At 38.9% G+C, this 19,529-nt stretch overlaps 1 protein-coding gene across 1 annotated transcript; it reads right to left on the reverse strand.

Annotated features, from left to right (window-relative positions):
- Window positions 1-336: 336 nt before the first annotated feature.
- LOC138357369 (carbohydrate sulfotransferase 15-like) lies at window positions 337-18,979 on the reverse strand. The gene is made up of 9 exons (XM_069314049.1): window positions 18,831-18,979; window positions 18,030-18,109; window positions 14,673-14,797; window positions 13,183-13,352; window positions 11,872-12,334; window positions 10,833-10,989; window positions 10,097-10,247; window positions 6,527-6,720; window positions 337-4,912 (listed from the first exon to the last, which is right to left on the reverse strand). The coding sequence occupies exons 1-9, from the start codon at window positions 18,925-18,927 to the stop codon at window positions 4,889-4,891; spliced, it is 1,461 nt and encodes a 486-aa protein (XP_069170150.1). The 5' UTR covers window positions 18,928-18,979; the 3' UTR covers window positions 337-4,888.
- Window positions 18,980-19,529: the final 550 nt, after the last annotated feature.

Here is a 19,529-nt window from a genome sequence, read left to right on the forward strand (position 1 = left end):
TTAGTGCACCTTGGGTTTTCAGTTATCTCTTGGAAAGGGGTTTTAGAGAGTGAGTGTATAATGTTTCTTTAGTATTATAGCAAGTCAGTCTAATGAGAAAGATTCTCCATTGTCTCCTTGCCCCAAATACCTGGCAAGACCATTTCAAAAGTCTGGCCACAGTGGTATGTAAAGTCCACAGAGCCCTGTGGTAAATGTTGTTGTGGGTTAACTTTATACCTGTACTATATAGGCTGTGGCTATGGAAACGACCAAGGTACTGACTCGGAAAAAGAAAGTTACATTCACTTAATGCTCCGCCTTTAAGTGACATTTTGAAGTGATAAAAATATAACATTTTAATGATCATTTTTATTTTAAAAAATTTGATTAAAAAATAAATTCTTTCATTAACAGTTTCATTAAGAAACATTTACCAGTAATGCATCAATACATTTAGTAATTATTAAACAACCTCCCAGAGGCTATATGTTTTCTTTTTACAAAGAATATCTATAAGTACCATTACGTTATTCTGAAGAACCTGTCAATTCACATGTTAAAATATTTGACCATTAACATTAAATTATATGTAATAATGTGGAATGTATGAACAGAATAAATAATTATGCTTGAGCTAATGTCCTTAGTTTAGCTTGTGCTTAGATTACACATTGTTTAAAATAATTCTGGGAGCTTCAGCCCTATCTGTCTCTTTAACAGTTTCTTCCATAACATACAAAATTATTATATTTAAAATTTAAAAATATGAGCACCATACATCAAAATCAATACAGTAACGTGAACATGCATACAAATCGAATCATCAAAATAAAATACATTCACACTTAACATAATTTTGTTCAATTTAATTAAATTAACAAATAAAAAAGATTTCATTACCAGACGAAAACACAATAAATGTCTAGCTTTTCTGGGGGGAGCCCCATTGGCTCCCCGGAGCTTATCCAGGCTGATATGTTAATGTCAGACTTTGGCATCAGTCATATGTATGGAGTTCTGTGGGCCTACCGGGAACCACGAGCCAGAACCTGACCCCCTTAGAGAGGCATGGGGAGCAATGGCCTATGGAAACCCCCATGTGGTTGGAAGCATTCTGTCTGCTATCGGCCGGGTCAGGCACCCAGAAAGGTAAGTGTCCCAAAATAACCCCCTATTCTGGCGAAAATTGCTACCAAAAGCCGAACAAGTGGATAGAACTCTCCAAAAAGAAACAAACAACAAGCATGATGTCACACGTCGCCGCGCCGCTGTCTGCGCAGGTCCCCCCTCCCCGGGAGGGGGAAGGGGAAGCCCCAGAGCCTCGTGCCGGCTATCCACCCTTCAGTTCTAAGGCTGATGCTAGAAGCAGAGGTCGTGTGCTCTGGCTCCAGTGATTTTCAGCACTGTGCTTAGAGTGTGGTGGCTGTCTTCCAGGGGTGCAAGAGCCAGGAGTTATTCTACAGCACTCGGGCTGCTTGCGCCTAGGGTTCCCTTCCCTAAGTGCCCTGTAAGTACTGCCCTTGGGGCTTGGGGTTACCTTCCACAAGTTCTTTGGGTCCTGCCTCTGCTGGGCTGTTTCACTGCTCGTTTTTTTGGCAGCCCTTTGGGTGCTTGGGTGTTTTGTCTCCCTTGTTTATCTAAGGGTAAGAGGCAGTTTGCACTGGTACAAGGCACAGGGTGCTGCACAGCTTGTTTTCACCATTCATAGTGGCCGGTTCTGTTCCTTTGGGTATGTTGTCCTCTTGCGGGGTTTTGTTTCTCTTTCTGTTTGTGCCTTGTGGGGGTTCTGCCTTGCTTGCCCCGTGGTATTTGACCTAATACGGTTTTCTTCTGGTGGTGCTCCCTGCTAGGTTCCCGTGAGTGTTCATGTCCCAGGGGTTCAGTTTTTAGAAGGTTGTTTGGTAGACTTGAGCTCCGGTTAGCAGTACCCTGCCTGGGTTTCCCTGAGCGTGAATTCTGTCTCAGGACCCTGGGAATCCCCATGGGGGCACGTGGGTCCGATGGATGTGACCCCTGAGTCCCCCCTTTCCCCCTTTGCTTTGTGCGAGTTCGAGGGTTGCTGTGTCCCCTTGTCTCAGAGTGACTCTCTTTGTTTTTGCCTCCGTCTGCTGCCTGTGGGGTTGGTGGCACCTTTGACCCAGAGTCCTGCGAGTTTCGTTGCTTGCTTGTTTGTGACTCGCTTACCCGGTCTTATGCTGACTATGTGGGTGCAGGCAGCACGGGCATTGCCCGTTGAGTTCAGGTGATGGCAACGCGCTAGGTTGTTTGCTCCCCGGAAGCCCCAAGGCTGCCCCGTTTTTGGTTGTTGTGACGGGGCTTGGGGGTGTTGGTTGCTTTGGTTTTGTTCCTTCCTCACCCCCCTTGTCTTTCCCTTGTTGTGGTTTAGTTTGGCCCCCCCCCCCCACCCTTCTTCCCTGCATCCGGATCCTTTCCGTCTGTGGGTTCGGGATCGGGGTGGGGATTTGATGGTCTTGAGACTCGGGCAGTCTCGGGGGTTTCCCCTTCCAGTGTAGCGACAGAGGCTTACGAGCCTGTTCCTCCAGCCGGGTTGTATGAGTCTGCCAGTGGGCTCCCTTCCTTAGTAAGTTTCCGGCTGCCCGGCCTTTTCTTTTGAGGCTGGGGCTTTCGGGGGACGACTCGGTCCTGGGGCCTGCCATGGAGGTTCCTGGGGTTGGGGAAGGGCTGACTTGGGAGACCTCGGGCCCCATTGGACCCCGCTGGGGTTTTCTACCCTCAATGCGGGTCTTGCGGTTTTGGGGAGTGGGGTTTTTCCTTTTCCCCTCTGCGTACAATTTGTTGGGCGTCGGCCCCTCCCCAGGCTCGGATGCTTGTCCCTTTGGGTCCATTCGGTTCCGTCCTATCGGTGGGTAGTTTTCTCCGTTTCTATACCCCCTTTTCTCTGGAACAGGACTTCTCCGTCATGGAGAGGTCATGTTCCCCTGTTATTGGGGTTTCTTCATGACTTTTGGTCTCAGATGAGACTGTGCCTTTCTGAGCCTACGTGATATTGTTTGCTTCTGTGAGGTCTCAGGGGTTCGGGAAGGTCTTTATTTCTTCCCGCATTATTGGAACATGTCGTCTTCCGGTAAGGCTTACCTCCGGTCCTTTTTGGACTCATTGGTCCTCTTCTGTGCTTCTTGTTTTTTTATACTGCCTCGTTCTTTTGGCACTATATCTTCTCTCCGTGTTCTGTCTAGGCACTGCTAATATTTTGCGATACTCCTTGTTGGCGCCCTCCCCACTGGGTGGGGTTGTGTGGTTCGGACCTCATGCGTCGTGGGAGTTTGTTTTGTTGTGGACGGTGTACACAAGTGCTGGTGTTCCGCATCCTTGTTTTCTCAGGGGCTTCGCCTCTCTCGCTTCTCTCGTCTCTCCAGTCCGCGCCCCATAGATGCTGGGGGTGTTCTGAGTTGCCGTTATGGGGAGGACGCTGGGTTTTCCCTGCATATTGGTGTGGGGTGCCTCCTTCGTCTCTACCCTACTATTCTCCTGCGGGTGCGGCTCTGGCCTTCTTCCTCTGGCGGTGCTCTGGGACTCCTCTCAGCTACACTGTGTCATGCCACGTTCGTGTCTACATTCTGCAAGCGAGTTTATGCAGTCTGGCTTCTCTTTCGACCAGGCCCTGGTTCGTGGCTATGAATTTACAACCATAAGACGAAGGTGACTACAGAGGGCCTATTGGCCCATATGAGGCAGTTCTTATTTATACCCATCTGGTCCCACTCATATACATGTTCGTCACATGCTTCGAGTCAATCACGGGGGCCCCACCTTCGCCATGTTACGAGGTACATTGGTAGAGGTACATGGGTAAGGATGTTCTGTGGTGACATTTTGCTGTGGCTTGATACTGGGTTTCCGTGTTGGGGTTTGGTTGTGGCGTTTTGTTTGGCCCTGGCGTGCTTCTTCCTGGGGCCTTCCTTGTTCGTCTGTGTTGTTTGTTACACGGTGGGTCACGGCCATGTTTTTCGTGGTCTTATCTGGGTCACTCTTTCCTTGCCCGTCTTGCAGTACCTGGCTTAGCCCTTCCATATACATTGGATTCTCTGTGCTCACCTAGTTGTCCTTACCTAGCTGTGCTTGCAGGGATTGAGCTTTGGCTCTTTGGTCCCGCTTCTCAATATTTGTTCGTCTGACAAAGACATTGCCTTTTCTGGGTGAACCCGGAGGCTCTCCGGCATCCCTCCCTCCCTCCGGTCGGCGACGTGACGTACAGTGAACTAGAGAGACAGCACACCACCACAGTAATGATGGTGGTGGTACAGTTAAAATGGGGCTGACACGAGCATGACGTCACAGCGACGTGTGACGTCATGCTCGTTTGCTCGTTTCTTTTTGAGGAGTTCTATCCACTTATTCGGCTTTTGGTAGCAATCTTCACCAGAATAGGGGGTTTATTTTTGGACGCTTACCTTTCTGGGTGCCTGACCTGGTCCATGGCAGACATAGAATGCTTTCAACCACACGGGAGCGGGGTTTCTATAGGCCATTGCTCCCCATGCCTCTCTGAGGGGGGCCAGGTTCTGGCTCGTGGTCCCCGGTAGGCCCACAGAACTCCATACACATGACTGATGCCAAAGTTTGACATTAGCATATCAGCCTAGATAAGCTCCCGGGAGTCTCTGGGTCTCACCCAGAAAATGGTGTTTCATTACATTCAATGCTGTTTTTTTTTAGGGCATTCTTATATGGTATATGCAAGTTTTATAAATAATAAATTTATTTTGATGTCAAAATTAATAGACATTTTTGCTCAAAATTAGTCTAGAGTACAATTTTTCTATAATAAACATGCCCTTAGTTTTTTAGTTTTGGATTTAAATATCATATGCCACATGCTTCAAGTATAGCTTCTAAAAATATCCAGTGGGCCAACAAATTCTAAGCCAGAAAGTTTTGACACTGCTTAGCCAGCATTTTGCTCTTCATTCTGAAAATAAAGTGACAAAATATATGAAAAATATATTTCACATTATCAATCAGTAAATATTATACTAAAATTTTTCATCATATGCTTGGATAATTCGACTTTTTTTTATATTAATTTTAAATTTGTAGTAATACTCTTTTTTTATGTAATCAAATTATCAAGAAAAGTGATAGTGAAGAGCCACATCAATGAAATTTATATGTTCATAAAAAAGGATGTCTGTTAGTGTTTTGAGGTCAAATGCTTGGGGCTAGCCTCACCCAACTTTCCAAGATGACTAAGGAAGGTATGGGAGTGGCCAGTAGGCATCAGCCCCATTGCCACACCTTAAGAAATATCAGCATCTGTAGTGACCCCCTGCAATTTTGATTAAGGCTGAAATAAAATTAGTGGTTCTTTCCTTAGAATTTTGATGCTTGCTCCCAATTTCAATATTGCATTTTCTGAGTGAGAGAGGAAGATGAGGGGAGAAAGGTGGAGAGGAAGAAGAAGGTAGAAGAGAAATGTTGGGATGTTAGAAGAGAAATGTGGAGATTAGGAGAGAGGGGAAGATGTTGGAGAGAAAAGTAGAGAGAGGATGAATGGGGAGTGGGAGGAGGGACAAAGATCTGGGCACAGCTAGGTATCCCCTCTAGTATCAATATACAGTATATCTATATTTATAAAAGAGAATGTCTTGATGTTTGGGGTTAGCCCTCACCCAACTTTCCAAGATGACACATGGGGGGGGTATGGGAGTATCACAGGCTAGTCTGGATAATTCCCAGTGCCACCCTTTAGGAAATATTGGCATGTATAGCCTACTCGACTAAGCCATAAATGACAAAACACTGCTGCAATCTGAGATCAAGCTCAGTAAAATCATCAGGACAAATGGGGGAACCTTTGACAAGCTGCCAGCTTCCTGTCCTCATTAGGTCAAGGAGATAAAGCTTGGGATCCATCCTTATCTTCTCCCCAGTAAAGACCAAGTGCCTTCCTATCCCATGGAAGTGAACAATGGGACTGTGATGGTGGTGATGATTATTTACCCAGGACACTAATGATTATTTAGAGTAATAATACAATACGACAGTAATCAAAATATTATAAATTTAAAATATTCAAACTGTAATATAGAATGAGCATAAATTAACTTGAATGTGTACATAGAAAGATGACAAAGTTATTCACAGGAATTTGAATCCTCCCCAAAAATTAATTTTGTCATGGACAGGAAGCCCGTGTATGTACTGTACTGTATATACCTTAGGCTTAGATCGAGGTCCCCCAAGATCAAACTACTGACCTTCTTCAGGATGCAACCCTCATAACAATTGACTAACTCTCAGTTATCTATTTACTGCTAGGTAAACAGTGGCTAATAGGAAATAGGAAATGTGCTTAATCATTTCTGTCCTGATTGGAATTTGAATCTAGGATTCCTGATTGTGAGTCGAGAATGAACCCAACTGTACTACCAAGACCCTTGAAGAGAGATTAAGTAACTTTAATTTACATTTTCTAGAAAGGCAAGAGTTATATAACCTGTGTGATTACCATACTTTAAAGTGAAACTGGTAACTAAACATAGGTGTACAATGCAAACATTTTCAAATTTTAACTATAGCTTACCCTTAAATAAATATCATGCCATGTAAATCTTGAGTCTTTTAAAAGAATAGCCAGATCTTGGTTGTATGGTTTGTAAAATTCTCTGATAACTTTTTCAGTTGATTCAAGCATCCTTCCGATGTTGGGCTTTTTCCAATTCTTGTTGCGAACTGGAGCCATATTCACCCTCTTCTCTTCTTCCCCAGTTAATGTCCCTGTAAAAAAAATAAAAATTAAATTAGAGGTAGTCAGTTGTCCAACCTAGTGCTACTTTAATAATCGTAGGCACAGATAAAGCATTCTTGACAGTCAATAATTTTTTGTAGAATGGCGAGATATGACATGTCAAGCTAGTCCTAGGCCTTGACATCTAAGAACATCATGGACAATAATATTTTGCAAAACTTGCCTGGCTGCAAAATATAACTCTTTACAGTAGATCCATGAGGGAATAGTCATTCACTTAATATGCACATTAATATTTATTTTTGTTATCCTCTGTATCCTACAAAAACTGACGTTTCATCCATCTATCTAGGTTGTTTTATTAGCTACACCTATCACACAAACACTGATCACTTAAACCATAACAAATTATGTACAGTATTCAGTTAATATACATCATTATTGTTCAAATCTGTGAGCAATACTAAACACACACACAATCAATTCAATCTTTTGTTATCTGTACATTTACAAGACCCTATAGAATTAAAATGCAAACCCAGGTTTGAAATTCTTCCTAGAAGGATGTAATAGAACCCATAAACATCACACAATAAATATACTGTATATCTCTCTCTGACATTTCCCAGAGTCTGACTCAATCTATGCAAACACATCATGCAAACAAAGGGACTTAAAATATGGCACTCCCTTCCTAGCATAGTAAAGAACTGTTCAATATTTAAGTTACAGTTTTTTAAGTAACATTAGGAAGCACCTAATTGCCTCACTGTAGCACCTCACCATACTCTTGCTCTCCACATTATACATTAATTATGATACCACTGATTCACAGTTCTTATTATCCAAACTACAGTTCCAACATGAGAATAATAAATATTCATTAGTTTTACGAGTCGGCAAAAGATTTATTGAATTGTATTTTTAAACCCTTAAATTACTGACCATTCAGTAAAGTATTTTATAACACAATCATTTTGTTAGCTTTAAGACTTTCCATAAATGGTGTGTGTGTGTTCTAGTGGCTTTGTAAAACTGTTCTGTACTTAACTTTAGCACTGTTATCCACATAAATAAATTTCCAGTTATCTGCTCTATTGATATGATTGCACTGTATGTAAACAAATATTTTTTTTGCAACTAGAGATAAAATAAAAAAATATAATTCTATCTTTGATTTGTATTGACAAACATATCTCAACACTTGCATTTTGATGTGATTATTACTGCTGCATTTTTTTTACCTAACATTGTGTAAAACCCTACCATGAAGAAGGAAAGACAAAAAGTGCCTTAGCCATTAATAAAGAAAGGGAAAGTTTAGGAGTATGAATTAGAGAGTAGCCATGACAAAAAAAAATGTTTTAAAGCTATACAGCTTATTCCCACCAAAATTTGTCTTTTAAGTTTATGCATTATTGGATGATATGTACTGTACTCTGACTTCGAGATATGGTACACACCGCAGAGTGATAACAACTATTTGATACATAAAGAAATTACCATGGAGAGAGGGTTGCCAGGAAGTCTCTGGGGCTCACCCAGAAAATGGTGTTTCATTACATTCAACGCTGGTTTTCTGTGAGGAGCCCCTACGGTTCCCTGGAGCTACATAACCGAAGACAAGGAAAAGAGGGAAAACCCAGGAGGTGGCCGTCCCACACTCCTCAACATGAAGTAGAGACAACTGGCTGCAGCCTGCGACCCAAAGCAACACATGAATGCCCAGGATCAGGAATGTTAACCAAATAACAGGTGGCCAGGACCCTGTTCGACCTCCCAAATCCTCGCGCCTGAATATCAGGCCTGGACATGTTGCCAAACACGGCAGCCAATGCAGCAAACTTCCTAACGTCATGGGCACGAGGATAGACCGCAGGCTGGCTAGCCTTAACAACCCTGCGAATGACCTGGGAGACCCGAGCCCTGGAACAGGGAACGAGGGAAACCGGATCAACCCAAAGCACATCCTTAAGCCACCGAAGCCGAAGCGCATCCCCAGCCACCGAAGTCGAAGCGCACAGATAACGGCAAAGAGCCGCAACCGAACACAACCCATGATGCACCTTCGGCCTGACCAACCAAGCATCAATGACCTAAGGACCCCCTCCGGAAAGCAGCCATCTTGTTGTTCGCCAGAAAAGAAGGAGAACACTGCAACTGAACAAACAGCTTGGAATTCGAGGCCAGAGAAGACGTCCACCCTGGACCAAATTAGCGAACGAACTGAAGTGCTAGGTAGCCGGCACGAGGAGGTCCAGGGCTCGCACTTCCCTCTCGGGGAGGGGAGGGCTGCACGGATGAGCAACGCAGCGGTGGAGTGTGACGTTTGGTTGTTATTTTTGGGATTGGAGGGAGTTCTGCCTCTCTTTTTGTTTTTAGTTGTAATTTTCTTACCATGTGGAGTTTATTTTGTATGCCTACCTTTATAGGTGCTTAACCCAGGTCGATGGCAGATGAGGAAAAACCCTAACCACAGGGGGGTTTTCAGAGGCCATTGCTCCCTGTACCTGCCTGAGGGGGGCCAGGTTCTGGCTCGTGGTCCCCAGTAGGCTGAACTCTATAGACTAATGCCCTGGTTTAATGTATCACGTATTAGCCCGATAGCTCCAGGGAAGCCTCTGGGGCTCACCCAGAAAATGGCGTTTCATTACATTCAACGCTGATTTTTTATTCACTAATTACAAATGTAGCCGGCCATCTTGTCCATCTTTCTGTCCATCCACACGAACGTCCATCCCATTCAAATATGTTAACAGGTATCTGTAAAAGTATCCAATGTGCTGCAGTAAAATTTTGTTCTTTTTTCATGCATCTCTAGATTAATTAACAGATTAGGTTTTCAAACTATAAAAGTAAGTTTCACATTTTTTCACATATGTATGGGATAGTGGGGCTTCCATTAGGATAAATTAAAACAGCCCCATCATTGGTGCATGGAGTATAACACAGGTATGCTGGAAAAATTTTGTGCACCAGAGTTGAACTTATTTTGCAAATTATGCAGTGGATGATTGTTTATTTACCAGCTCATTATCTATGAGCTGCAGTGTAGTTTGCTAACTTCTCAGAGACCATCAAGACCCACTTCATATAATTGTTAAGCCACATTGCACAGATTTCATAAGACAATACAGTACAGGTAAATTTCCTAAGAATTGTGTTTACAGTCCTTGTCATTATTGCCCAACCTTCATCTCTACCACTGAGTATAAAGATGCTTCACAGAGACATGCTAAACCAGATGTGATGACAACAGATCTATAGAAGTCTTGCCATAACTAAAGCAGATTGAATGAAAATATATCATTTTTGCAATTAATATATAAAGAACAGCTTTCAATTGGAACACATTAAGAAAAAAGACATAACAAAATTATCTACTGTAGTTTTAAAATTACTTACTTAAACCAAGGTGATGATAGATAGAAGCTATCGTTTTAGTTATGTTTTGGTGGTAATCTTCCATCCTCAGTACTAAAACTTGGTCTTGCTGGAACACCTCCAACCAGTCACGGAGAAATATGCTATATAAACCATTATATAGGCGTACTCCCTGCAAAAAAAAAAAATATTGTACATACAATATGGTATAATATATATATATATATATATATATATATATATATATATATATATTTATATATATATATATATATATATATATATATATATATATATATATATATATATATATATATATATATATATATATATAAATAAATAAATAAATAAATAAAATGTACACATGCATACCTCCCTTGGTATGCATAAGTATCCACTAACAAAATGAAATAAAAATTCTGAATGTTTTTATGTTTCACCACATTATCAAGGAAATACATTATATCAAGAGAACAAATTGATAGTTGTAATGCAACAAGTAACTGAGAAAATGTAAAATGAGTGTAAACCTTTTTCACATTGTTGAGTGGCATGTGAGTCCAGAACTTTTACTGTCGTGAACACCTCTTCTTCCTTCAGTTTGGTTTAACCAGATAACTGTTGCTATTGGATATTTGTTCTACTCACAAATAATTAAATACAGTATAAAGTACTGTATTGAGTTTTGGATTGTTTTGAGCCAACTGTACAATAATCTAGCCACTCCTGGTGGCAGTATTCAAGATCAAAAACTTACCAAGCTATTTTGTAATGTCTTGTTGTATGCACAAGTTCTCTCCGAATACTGTCGGGTGCAGTCGTGCCATTTCTTTATTGAGTTTTTAACATTCTCATCAAAGTTTTCGGGAGATACACTAGTTTTCTTGGTAAAGAAAAGGTAACTTGAATACAGTCTGGAATTGAATAGAACAGTTAGCAGAACATAAAAAAAAATACACTAGTATATTTGCTTAAATAAAGGGGAGAACATTAAGACAGAAATACTGCAGAAAAATAAAGGAAAATAAGGCTTTGAGTTAATGTGAAAAGTGGTCTTTCTGAGCAAACTCCATGACCTGCCTAGGGTCAACATTTTTTGTGTTGGATTTGATGTTTTTTATTAGGAAAATACAGTATTAACTGAGGGAATAATAATAATAATAAAAGGTTCAGAAAGTTCCTCTTTGAGTTTGTAACATTAATCATGTCTAAAATCACTTCTGGTGAAATTTTGAAGGAAATTTAAACTTTGAAGGAAAACAGTAATAAGTAGACCCAAAAAATTGCAAATGAAGACAAGGGTGTTGGAAGCATGTGCAAATTGAGTAAAACTCCATACCAAGAACTAACATGAGAATGTTTAATTTCAGAAATTTCCTGTTTTTGATCTTGATGCGCTTATTAACTAAGCTCCACAACTGATCAACCCACAATCCTGGCTAGGTCAATTAGAGTTCTTAGTTATCTATGGCTTGCGTGTTCCTGCAGCTTTCTCACATTTGTAAAACTCAGCGCGGCCTGTGCATGTGCCAGACTTTGATGAAAACTGTGCCCAAATGGAACCATGAGTGTTGTCGGGGGTTGATCAGTTGTGGAGCTTAGTTAATAAGCACCAGGACTGATCAATCCTTATAGACGATCATTGGTGAGGTGGCCACAGTACTGTGTACGTTTAGAGGTGATCCTGGACGGCATGGGTTTGAATCCTGGCCGGGTCAATTAGGGTTCTTAGTGATATATATAAATAAATAAATAATATACAGTATATAGAAAACTGAACAGTGAATGCATCATACCTTGACACTGGTTCCCGAATCACTACAATGATTCTAGATCCTGGAAGAATGGAGTGTATAACATCAGCGACTGTGAAAGGGAGGACTACTCCCTCTTCAGGTCCATAATAATTAGGATACTTAATTACTTGTAGATTTTCAATATAACCTTTTGATTTTGGATTCTTTGTTGTGTTCACTTCCATATACGAGTGTTTATCAAGAAACGAATGTGATACATGGCGCCTTGAGAGTAAACTTCTACTAATGGACTCTCGCATACTTCCCGACATTATTCTATACAGATAATTCATAGATGGGCTGCTGTCCCACAGAGTGGATGTGCTTCCATCTCCAGTGATCTTTTCATGACACAATTTGTGTGGATCCTCTTTACACCTTTTCCCTCCTTCTTCTATTTTGGTGGCATTAAACACATCTAGATATTCTGAGAATGTGACTGGTTGAGAAGCATATGGTTGTCCTGAGTAAAAGAACACAGTATATTTAGTTTGATTACTTGTACAGTATACATGTACAAAATTAAATACAAAAAATTGTGCTTATAATCATACATTATAAACCAAACAGTTTTAGTAAGAAGGAATAGAGTACATGTGTTAATGTTATTTTGTTGGTGTGTGCATTTATAATTTGTAGACCTTATGAAGCCCCTAACTATGTGAAGCATTTGGAGCATGTCTTATGGCTATGAGAAGAGCAAAATAGAAACAATAACAACAGTAATGAATTGTGTTGTTGCACTATGGGAATTTTAAAGTTTTTAAAAATTAAAAAAAAAATTTTTTTTTTTTTTTTTTTTTAATTTTTTGTATAATTTTACATGATGTATTAAAAAAATTGGCAGAGTTAACATAACAGTTATAAATATATTACTGTGTTAAACACTAGCAGATAAACCTTATAATATGACTAACAATAATGATAATGAGAGTAAAATTATTTTACTTTTTTATTTACAGTTTTGCAATATGCTAATTCAACCCATCCTATTTAGATAGTACTTTTTGTAACTATGTGGACCATCGTATTTACATACACATAATGGACAATTAGATAGTTGAATTTGGTACTATTCACTATATAATTTTAAAAAATAAAACTAAATACCAAACTTAAATATTCCTAGGCCTAGTATAGCACACACATATATGTACTATACTATGCATCTTGGTGACCAAGAATTTATGTTCAATTCCATTACATTGCTCTCATAATTGTTTTCATGATGCTTTATGTTGTCTGGATACAGTTGAGTTTGCTATGGAATGAAAATAATTTAAGGAATAGGAAATGCTTTTCAAAACTTACCATATCTTTTTCTCGTCCACCAGTGTGGTCCCTTCACTATGGGTTCTACAACATCAGGGTGAATGTTAATTCTCTGGAAAACATCAGTTGTAGCACATTTGGGTTGGCCTATTAAAAAGAAGTATGGAAGGCAGCGCAGTATCTTATCTGACTGTCTTTCATAATGGTGTCTGAAAAGGAATGGTTGATCATGTGAGATCCTTGTAACATGGATGAAATTACTGTATAGAAACAGGTATTTATATTATTGTGTCCAACTCCTAATTAAATCCAAACAAGAGGTACAATAAAATTAGCCAACCCCTGATCACTGGCTGAAATAAATGTGGCTTGAATTGGTTAGAGCTAACACATGGGGTCCATAGAATTACCCAAATCTATCCAAATCTACCCAAATTTTGGTAAATTTGGGTAATTTTATGGACCGAAAACATGTAATATGGGTCTAAAAATTTGTTATCAGTGTCTTTCAGTTTTTAAGCTCAACCTTGTTAAAGTAAGGTCATTCACCAACTTACATCTGTCTTAATAAGAACAACCACTCTCAGTTAATAGAGAAAACAAGTATGAGCAATATTACAAGTAATACTATGGGCAACTGTGTAACTTATTAGAACTAAATACAAAATTAAACAAGAATTAACGACTTGAGTGCCTTGTAAAAGGTGAATCATATAGCCTATGTAGACCAACTATGCAATATAGCATATTCAAAAGTTTAATTTTTTACCTGGAAAAGAGAGTAATGTAGCCCAGTCAAACCAAAAATTAATGTCAATTCAGAATAAATTCCAAGAAGGATGTTTAGTGTGAATAAAAGACACGAGGGAGGTGGATGCTATAGAGTATAGACACAAGTGAACCACAGAATCAGTTTAGTGTAAGGGTAAATATATCTTATTAAGTATCGAACAAATTAAATGAACTTGAGGGGTGGGGGGAGATAGCCGAGGATATCACGCATAGGTTTAAATGTACATGTGAACAAATTCTGCTGTCTGAAGCCATTACAGTGCAGTGCAGTGCACTGTCTGAAGACATTGCAGTGCACAATCGACAGCGAAAAAAGTGGGTCCCAAGAGCTGATACTCGGTCAGGCAGGCACAACTAGTTTTTGACACCACACACAATGGTATGTATAGGCGAGTAGTGAATTACCACCGTGTTTTAAAGCAGGGGGTGCCAGATTGGGCTATAAGTAGCCCAGTTGGGCTCCTTATAGCCTAAGTAAAAAGACAGCTGTGAACTGTACATCGCTACAGTATTGTATTTACAATTTTTGGGGCTACTTTTAAAATAAGCTGGGCTATTTAATCTGAAAAGCGTATCAAACGATAAAAAACATATTTGGCTACTTTTATTAAAAATTTTCTACTCTTTGTCCTTAAGCTCGCTACTTTCAGCAATATAAATTGTGGCAACCTTGTTTTAAAGGGACATATGAATATAAAAACTTGAAGGACACCTAAATAGTCTTAAACTCCACTTACTTTAAAATAGACAGTTTGGTTGAGGTACCATCAAAATTCGTAACCTTTCCCTCTTCGTGGCGATCTTTTCTTGATTCATACCAGCAAGGATTCTTGAAGTTTGGAAGAAACTCTCTTCCGATCTCCTGCAGCATACAAATATACAGATGTACATCTTATATAACAGATGTACATCTTATTGTTATATAAGACAATAAGATGTACAGCTATACATCTTATTGTCTTATATAACAATAAATGAAGGTGTCGAAGACGCTCGGGTTTTCGGCTGAATGGTTCAAACAGTATTGAAGCGAACATACGAGTCATAAATACTCATATTCCACCTAAATATAACAGAAATAAGAAACAAGTAACACTAAGAAAAAAGTAACGGTTAATTGTCGCCCGTGTTTAGTTAAGTATGAATGTCGGGCCGGAGAGGCTCAGCATGCAAGATGGCTGCCCGCGCGCTCAGGCCTCGTCAGCCACGCCACCTCGTCCTCTTCCAGACGCCCTTCCTCCTCATCTCTACACGGCTCTCAGCACTAAGGTTAGGTTCTTAGTTGCCTCGTCCATTATCTTATGTTAAGTACTGTTTCATAGAGCTTCGCCGGACGCCTCACCCGGCTCACATTAAATTCCCAATGCAGCCCGTCCTAATACACGAAGGCCAAAGTCCATTCCATGCACCTGCCAAACGCCATGTCTATGAATTAAAAACGGATTACACACGGCTCTCAACTGATGACGTCCGAACACTTCTAGACTTCCGGTACACTTCCAAGTACTTTGCTGACGACATTTGTTCAAACCACAACGCTGTAAATTCTTCACCCACGTACTACAAATGCAAATAATTGGCAACAGAACCTAAACACCTAACCAATGCCTAAATATGCACCGTATGCTGATATATAACAAAATTAATATATATTTGAGAAAATTCCTATTTTGAATGAACAGTATGTTAAAATTGACGAATGCGTCTTTGTGGGTCGACCACTGGATGGAATGGACATGGTCTGAGGTCGGGTGTTAGCTGCAGCCTGGGTACATGTCCGTCATGTCACGCTGGCCTCTGCAAGCCTTACCATTTAATGGGGTGAGAATAGCTTGAGCTACCTCATCCCTTTGTGTGTATTTTACCTCAATAAACTTATTTCAATTTCAAAGCCTTACCATTTGTGTTTCTTTTGTTATATGCGTCTTGTTCATCTTCTCGTTATGTTGCAGATCTTCGCAAGTGCAAGTTGCTTCTTGCACCTGCGCCTCTTAGTGTTTAGGTCGTCCACTGCAGTGCTCCCTGCATTTATTTACGCTAAGTTCTCAGTTTAAGTGTACTTTATCCAGCAACTAATTACAGTTGCTAATACTTTCTGGATTAATCATTTAACGTTAGTATGTCATCAATTACAATTTTATATTAATTACAATTTTATATCATATAATTGTATTTTATTAATTGCAAAATTATATCCCCCTATTGTGTCAATCAACCAGCCGAAAAGTGACGTAATTGACATGAATATTGTTCAGTCTTAAACAACAGACCCTATAAACTCGGTCATATTGAGACATTTTTCATTTTCTTGAGAATGTTGATGCAGTTATATTTATATCGTAGAAGTAAGAAAAGGAAACGACACTTCGTCAATAGGTAATATGCATTATGTAGATATCTTAAGACTAAGCATAATGCAGAGAAGCAAGTCCCACTGGTACTCTCTTGTAGCATCCTAGTTAACTCAAATATCAAACGCACACAACACTCACTTAGGGGCCATTAGATTGGAAAATGAAAGTTGTTCAATGTCAACCAAATTTTTTTGACTAGTTGTATATGAAAAGGGCTGCAATTGTTCCAAGTTTCAGTACTGCAACCTAAATAGAAAGGGAGATTTAATTTTTTTTCAACGAATATTACACATTTCAACGCGACTTGAAACCACACCTTTCAGATATAATTATTCTATGACACTTTTATGACAGATTGGCATATAATAAAGGATCTGTAGTGGGGGATTTTCCAATACATCTTTAGTTTTCCTAATACAAATAGTCAAAGTTCCCTCCAAAATTATGCAAATATATCATGTTTATTGCTATTATGAACTATTTATCTATAAATGAACTTAGGGAAACAAAACGGCACCAGATTGTAGAGACATTACCTTTACATATAAGGTGTAAGTTTCATGTAAATTGAATAAAAATGAAAGAGTTTCAAGTCGTTTATGTTCCTTGAAAAATAAATCATTAAAATATTAAAGTCTAAGGTGCTGCTATCTGTGGCTGAGGTTGACATCAACCAATTTCCTCCAAAATTGGTACCTTTACAGATAGGCATACGTGCAGTCAGGTGTATAAGTTTCATGCAAATCGTCCGATAAACAAATAAGAAAAAAATAAAATAAAAAAATTTTTAACTAATTTTTTTTTTAATAAAACTAATTATAATTTATTTTTAATATATGCTATTGTGAAAGCTGAGAGTCATAGACATGATTTCAGTTGATACTTGTGTTTGATAATCGTTTTTTATCATTTTGGAAAATTTTTGACACATAATTCAATATTTTTTTTCTCCCTTTCTATTTATGCTGAGACTTGGACCAGATGAAACCCTTTTCATATACAACTCGTCAAAAAAAAGTTTGATTGAAATCGAACAAGTTTTCATTTATTGTCTATTTTTGGCATATTTTTCACCATGGCCCCTTAGTTTAGTGTACAGAACACTAAATTTTCCCTAATAATAAAAAAAACCCATGTAATTATACTTAGGTAATTATATACACCAAACATAATACGCACGCAACACATATCAAACATCACACACAATGTCTCACAAGGTGCTGCTGAAGGTGATAATAGCTTCCTTCCTAGAATACATCTAAACTATGGAAGTCACTTGTTGACCCAAATAAGCTCAAACTTGTTCATAATGGCGAAGTTAATAATATCAGAATTCCAACAGAAACAATTGCTTGCATGAATGTTAAATGTAGCAATCACCAGAACTGTCTCAATGATCTGTATACATCCATGGCACTGTTAGATTGAGCTGCGGAAGAATATTGAGCTGAGTATACAACAAGTATGATAGAAGATATATGCATGGTTCGAACGAATAAGTTTCTGATTCTGCCAGCAATACATCCATACTACATACAGCCTCTTTTTTGTTCAAAGCAGGCGCTTTACAAATACCAACCTATTATATTTCACCCGCTCTCAGTGATTACATGCCTGACTAAGACTGCATATTGGGTTAATTTGTAAAGGTTTCATAGACATGAGGCCATCGTTTGCTGAACACTATAGCCGTTCTTTTTATTTTTCTTTAATTTACAAAACAAATAAATAAATACTCACCTTTAAAATTCCAATATTATCAATATGATGTTGAGCATTAGTTTCTAAGATCAATCTTGTGGGGAGCATTAACCTGTGATCTGCAATAGATGTTACCGTTAGATGAACAACTGATCTATGAATATAAAACTCATACCAAATGCAGTGTGTATGGAATTCATAATTGTTTCCCTATTTAAAAAATAAATCTCTATTCAGCATTTCCTTGTTTTATTCGTTCTAGCTTTATGCGAGAGAAGGACAGAATAGTACTTTTAGCTCTAGTTTTCTTTCTGTTGCTTTCAACTCCAAAGCCATACAGCTAATTCTTGTGGACCACAGGTCCTTAATATCATATTTCTTTGACTCTGGATCTCTCAAGACGCATCTGTTGAATTTTCTTCTAGATGTCTGATATTTATTTATAGGGCCTATAATGGTGAATATTGTTGAGTGGACAGTTTTGCCTTTCATTTAATACAGTATGTTCTGAAATAAAATAAACATTGACCTCTTTACATGAAATTTAAATTTATTTGAATTTATCTTAGTTTTTTTTTGCATTACGTTCCTTCTGACTCTTACAATAAGTGTACACTTTAGTTTAGTGTGTTTATTATGCACCCTATACCCATTCTTTAGGTGACTGTGGAACAGATTACAGAGGCACATAATTTGCACAGGAACAGAATCCCCCAAATTTGTTAGCATGCAAGGTACAGCATTGGTGGGCTAGTTACAGAGTTTGAATCGTCATTAACATTCCGAATAAACATATATAAAGGCAATATTTAATATCACAAATTATATATTTTCACCTACTTGAGAAACTGTTAATGATGTGATTTCCATAAAGAATGAAAATGCAAGAGAAGACAGCTGCAAATGAGGCTAGGAGCGTCCTAGCGGCCCTGCGCATGCTGGGTGCTCGGCCACACCGCTCCCACCATCCTCCTCTCACACCCCACACCCTGCAACACAAATAACATATACGTTCTATTAGGGGGGGGGGGTTCTTTTCTAATATACAATAAGTGTAAAGGAACATGATAATTGCCATTCATGTTGAGCGATCGGGAAAATTGTTGTGAATCCCCACAACACATTCAGCTGCAAGAGCATATGATGAATAACGATGGTTCGAACATATCATTAATTTAACAAGCTTAGGAATACAGTAGATAGTGTGCTGCCACCTTATACTCATCCTTATAAAGTAAATCCTGCCCGAAACGCTTTGCGTAATAGTGGCTTTAGGCATTGTATGTACTAGCTCTATCTATAAAGCCAACAAACTTTGTAAAATCTCTTTATGTATGTACCTTTGCCTAAATAAAAATTATTATTATTATTATTATTATTATTATTATTATTATAGAACTATAGATCGTGAGCTAGCTATAAGTTCAACTAATATCCCCCTTCTCACAGGATGATTATTCAAATTGTAGTAAAAAATCATGCCGGGAAGCGAATCTACTATCTTGAGGTTATCTTGAGATGATTTCGGGGCTTAGTGTC

The sequence above is a fragment of the Procambarus clarkii genome, chromosome 78 (genome assembly GCF_040958095.1).
Source record: "Procambarus clarkii isolate CNS0578487 chromosome 78, FALCON_Pclarkii_2.0, whole genome shotgun sequence".
Lineage (NCBI taxonomy): Eukaryota > Metazoa > Arthropoda > Malacostraca > Decapoda > Cambaridae > Procambarus > Procambarus clarkii.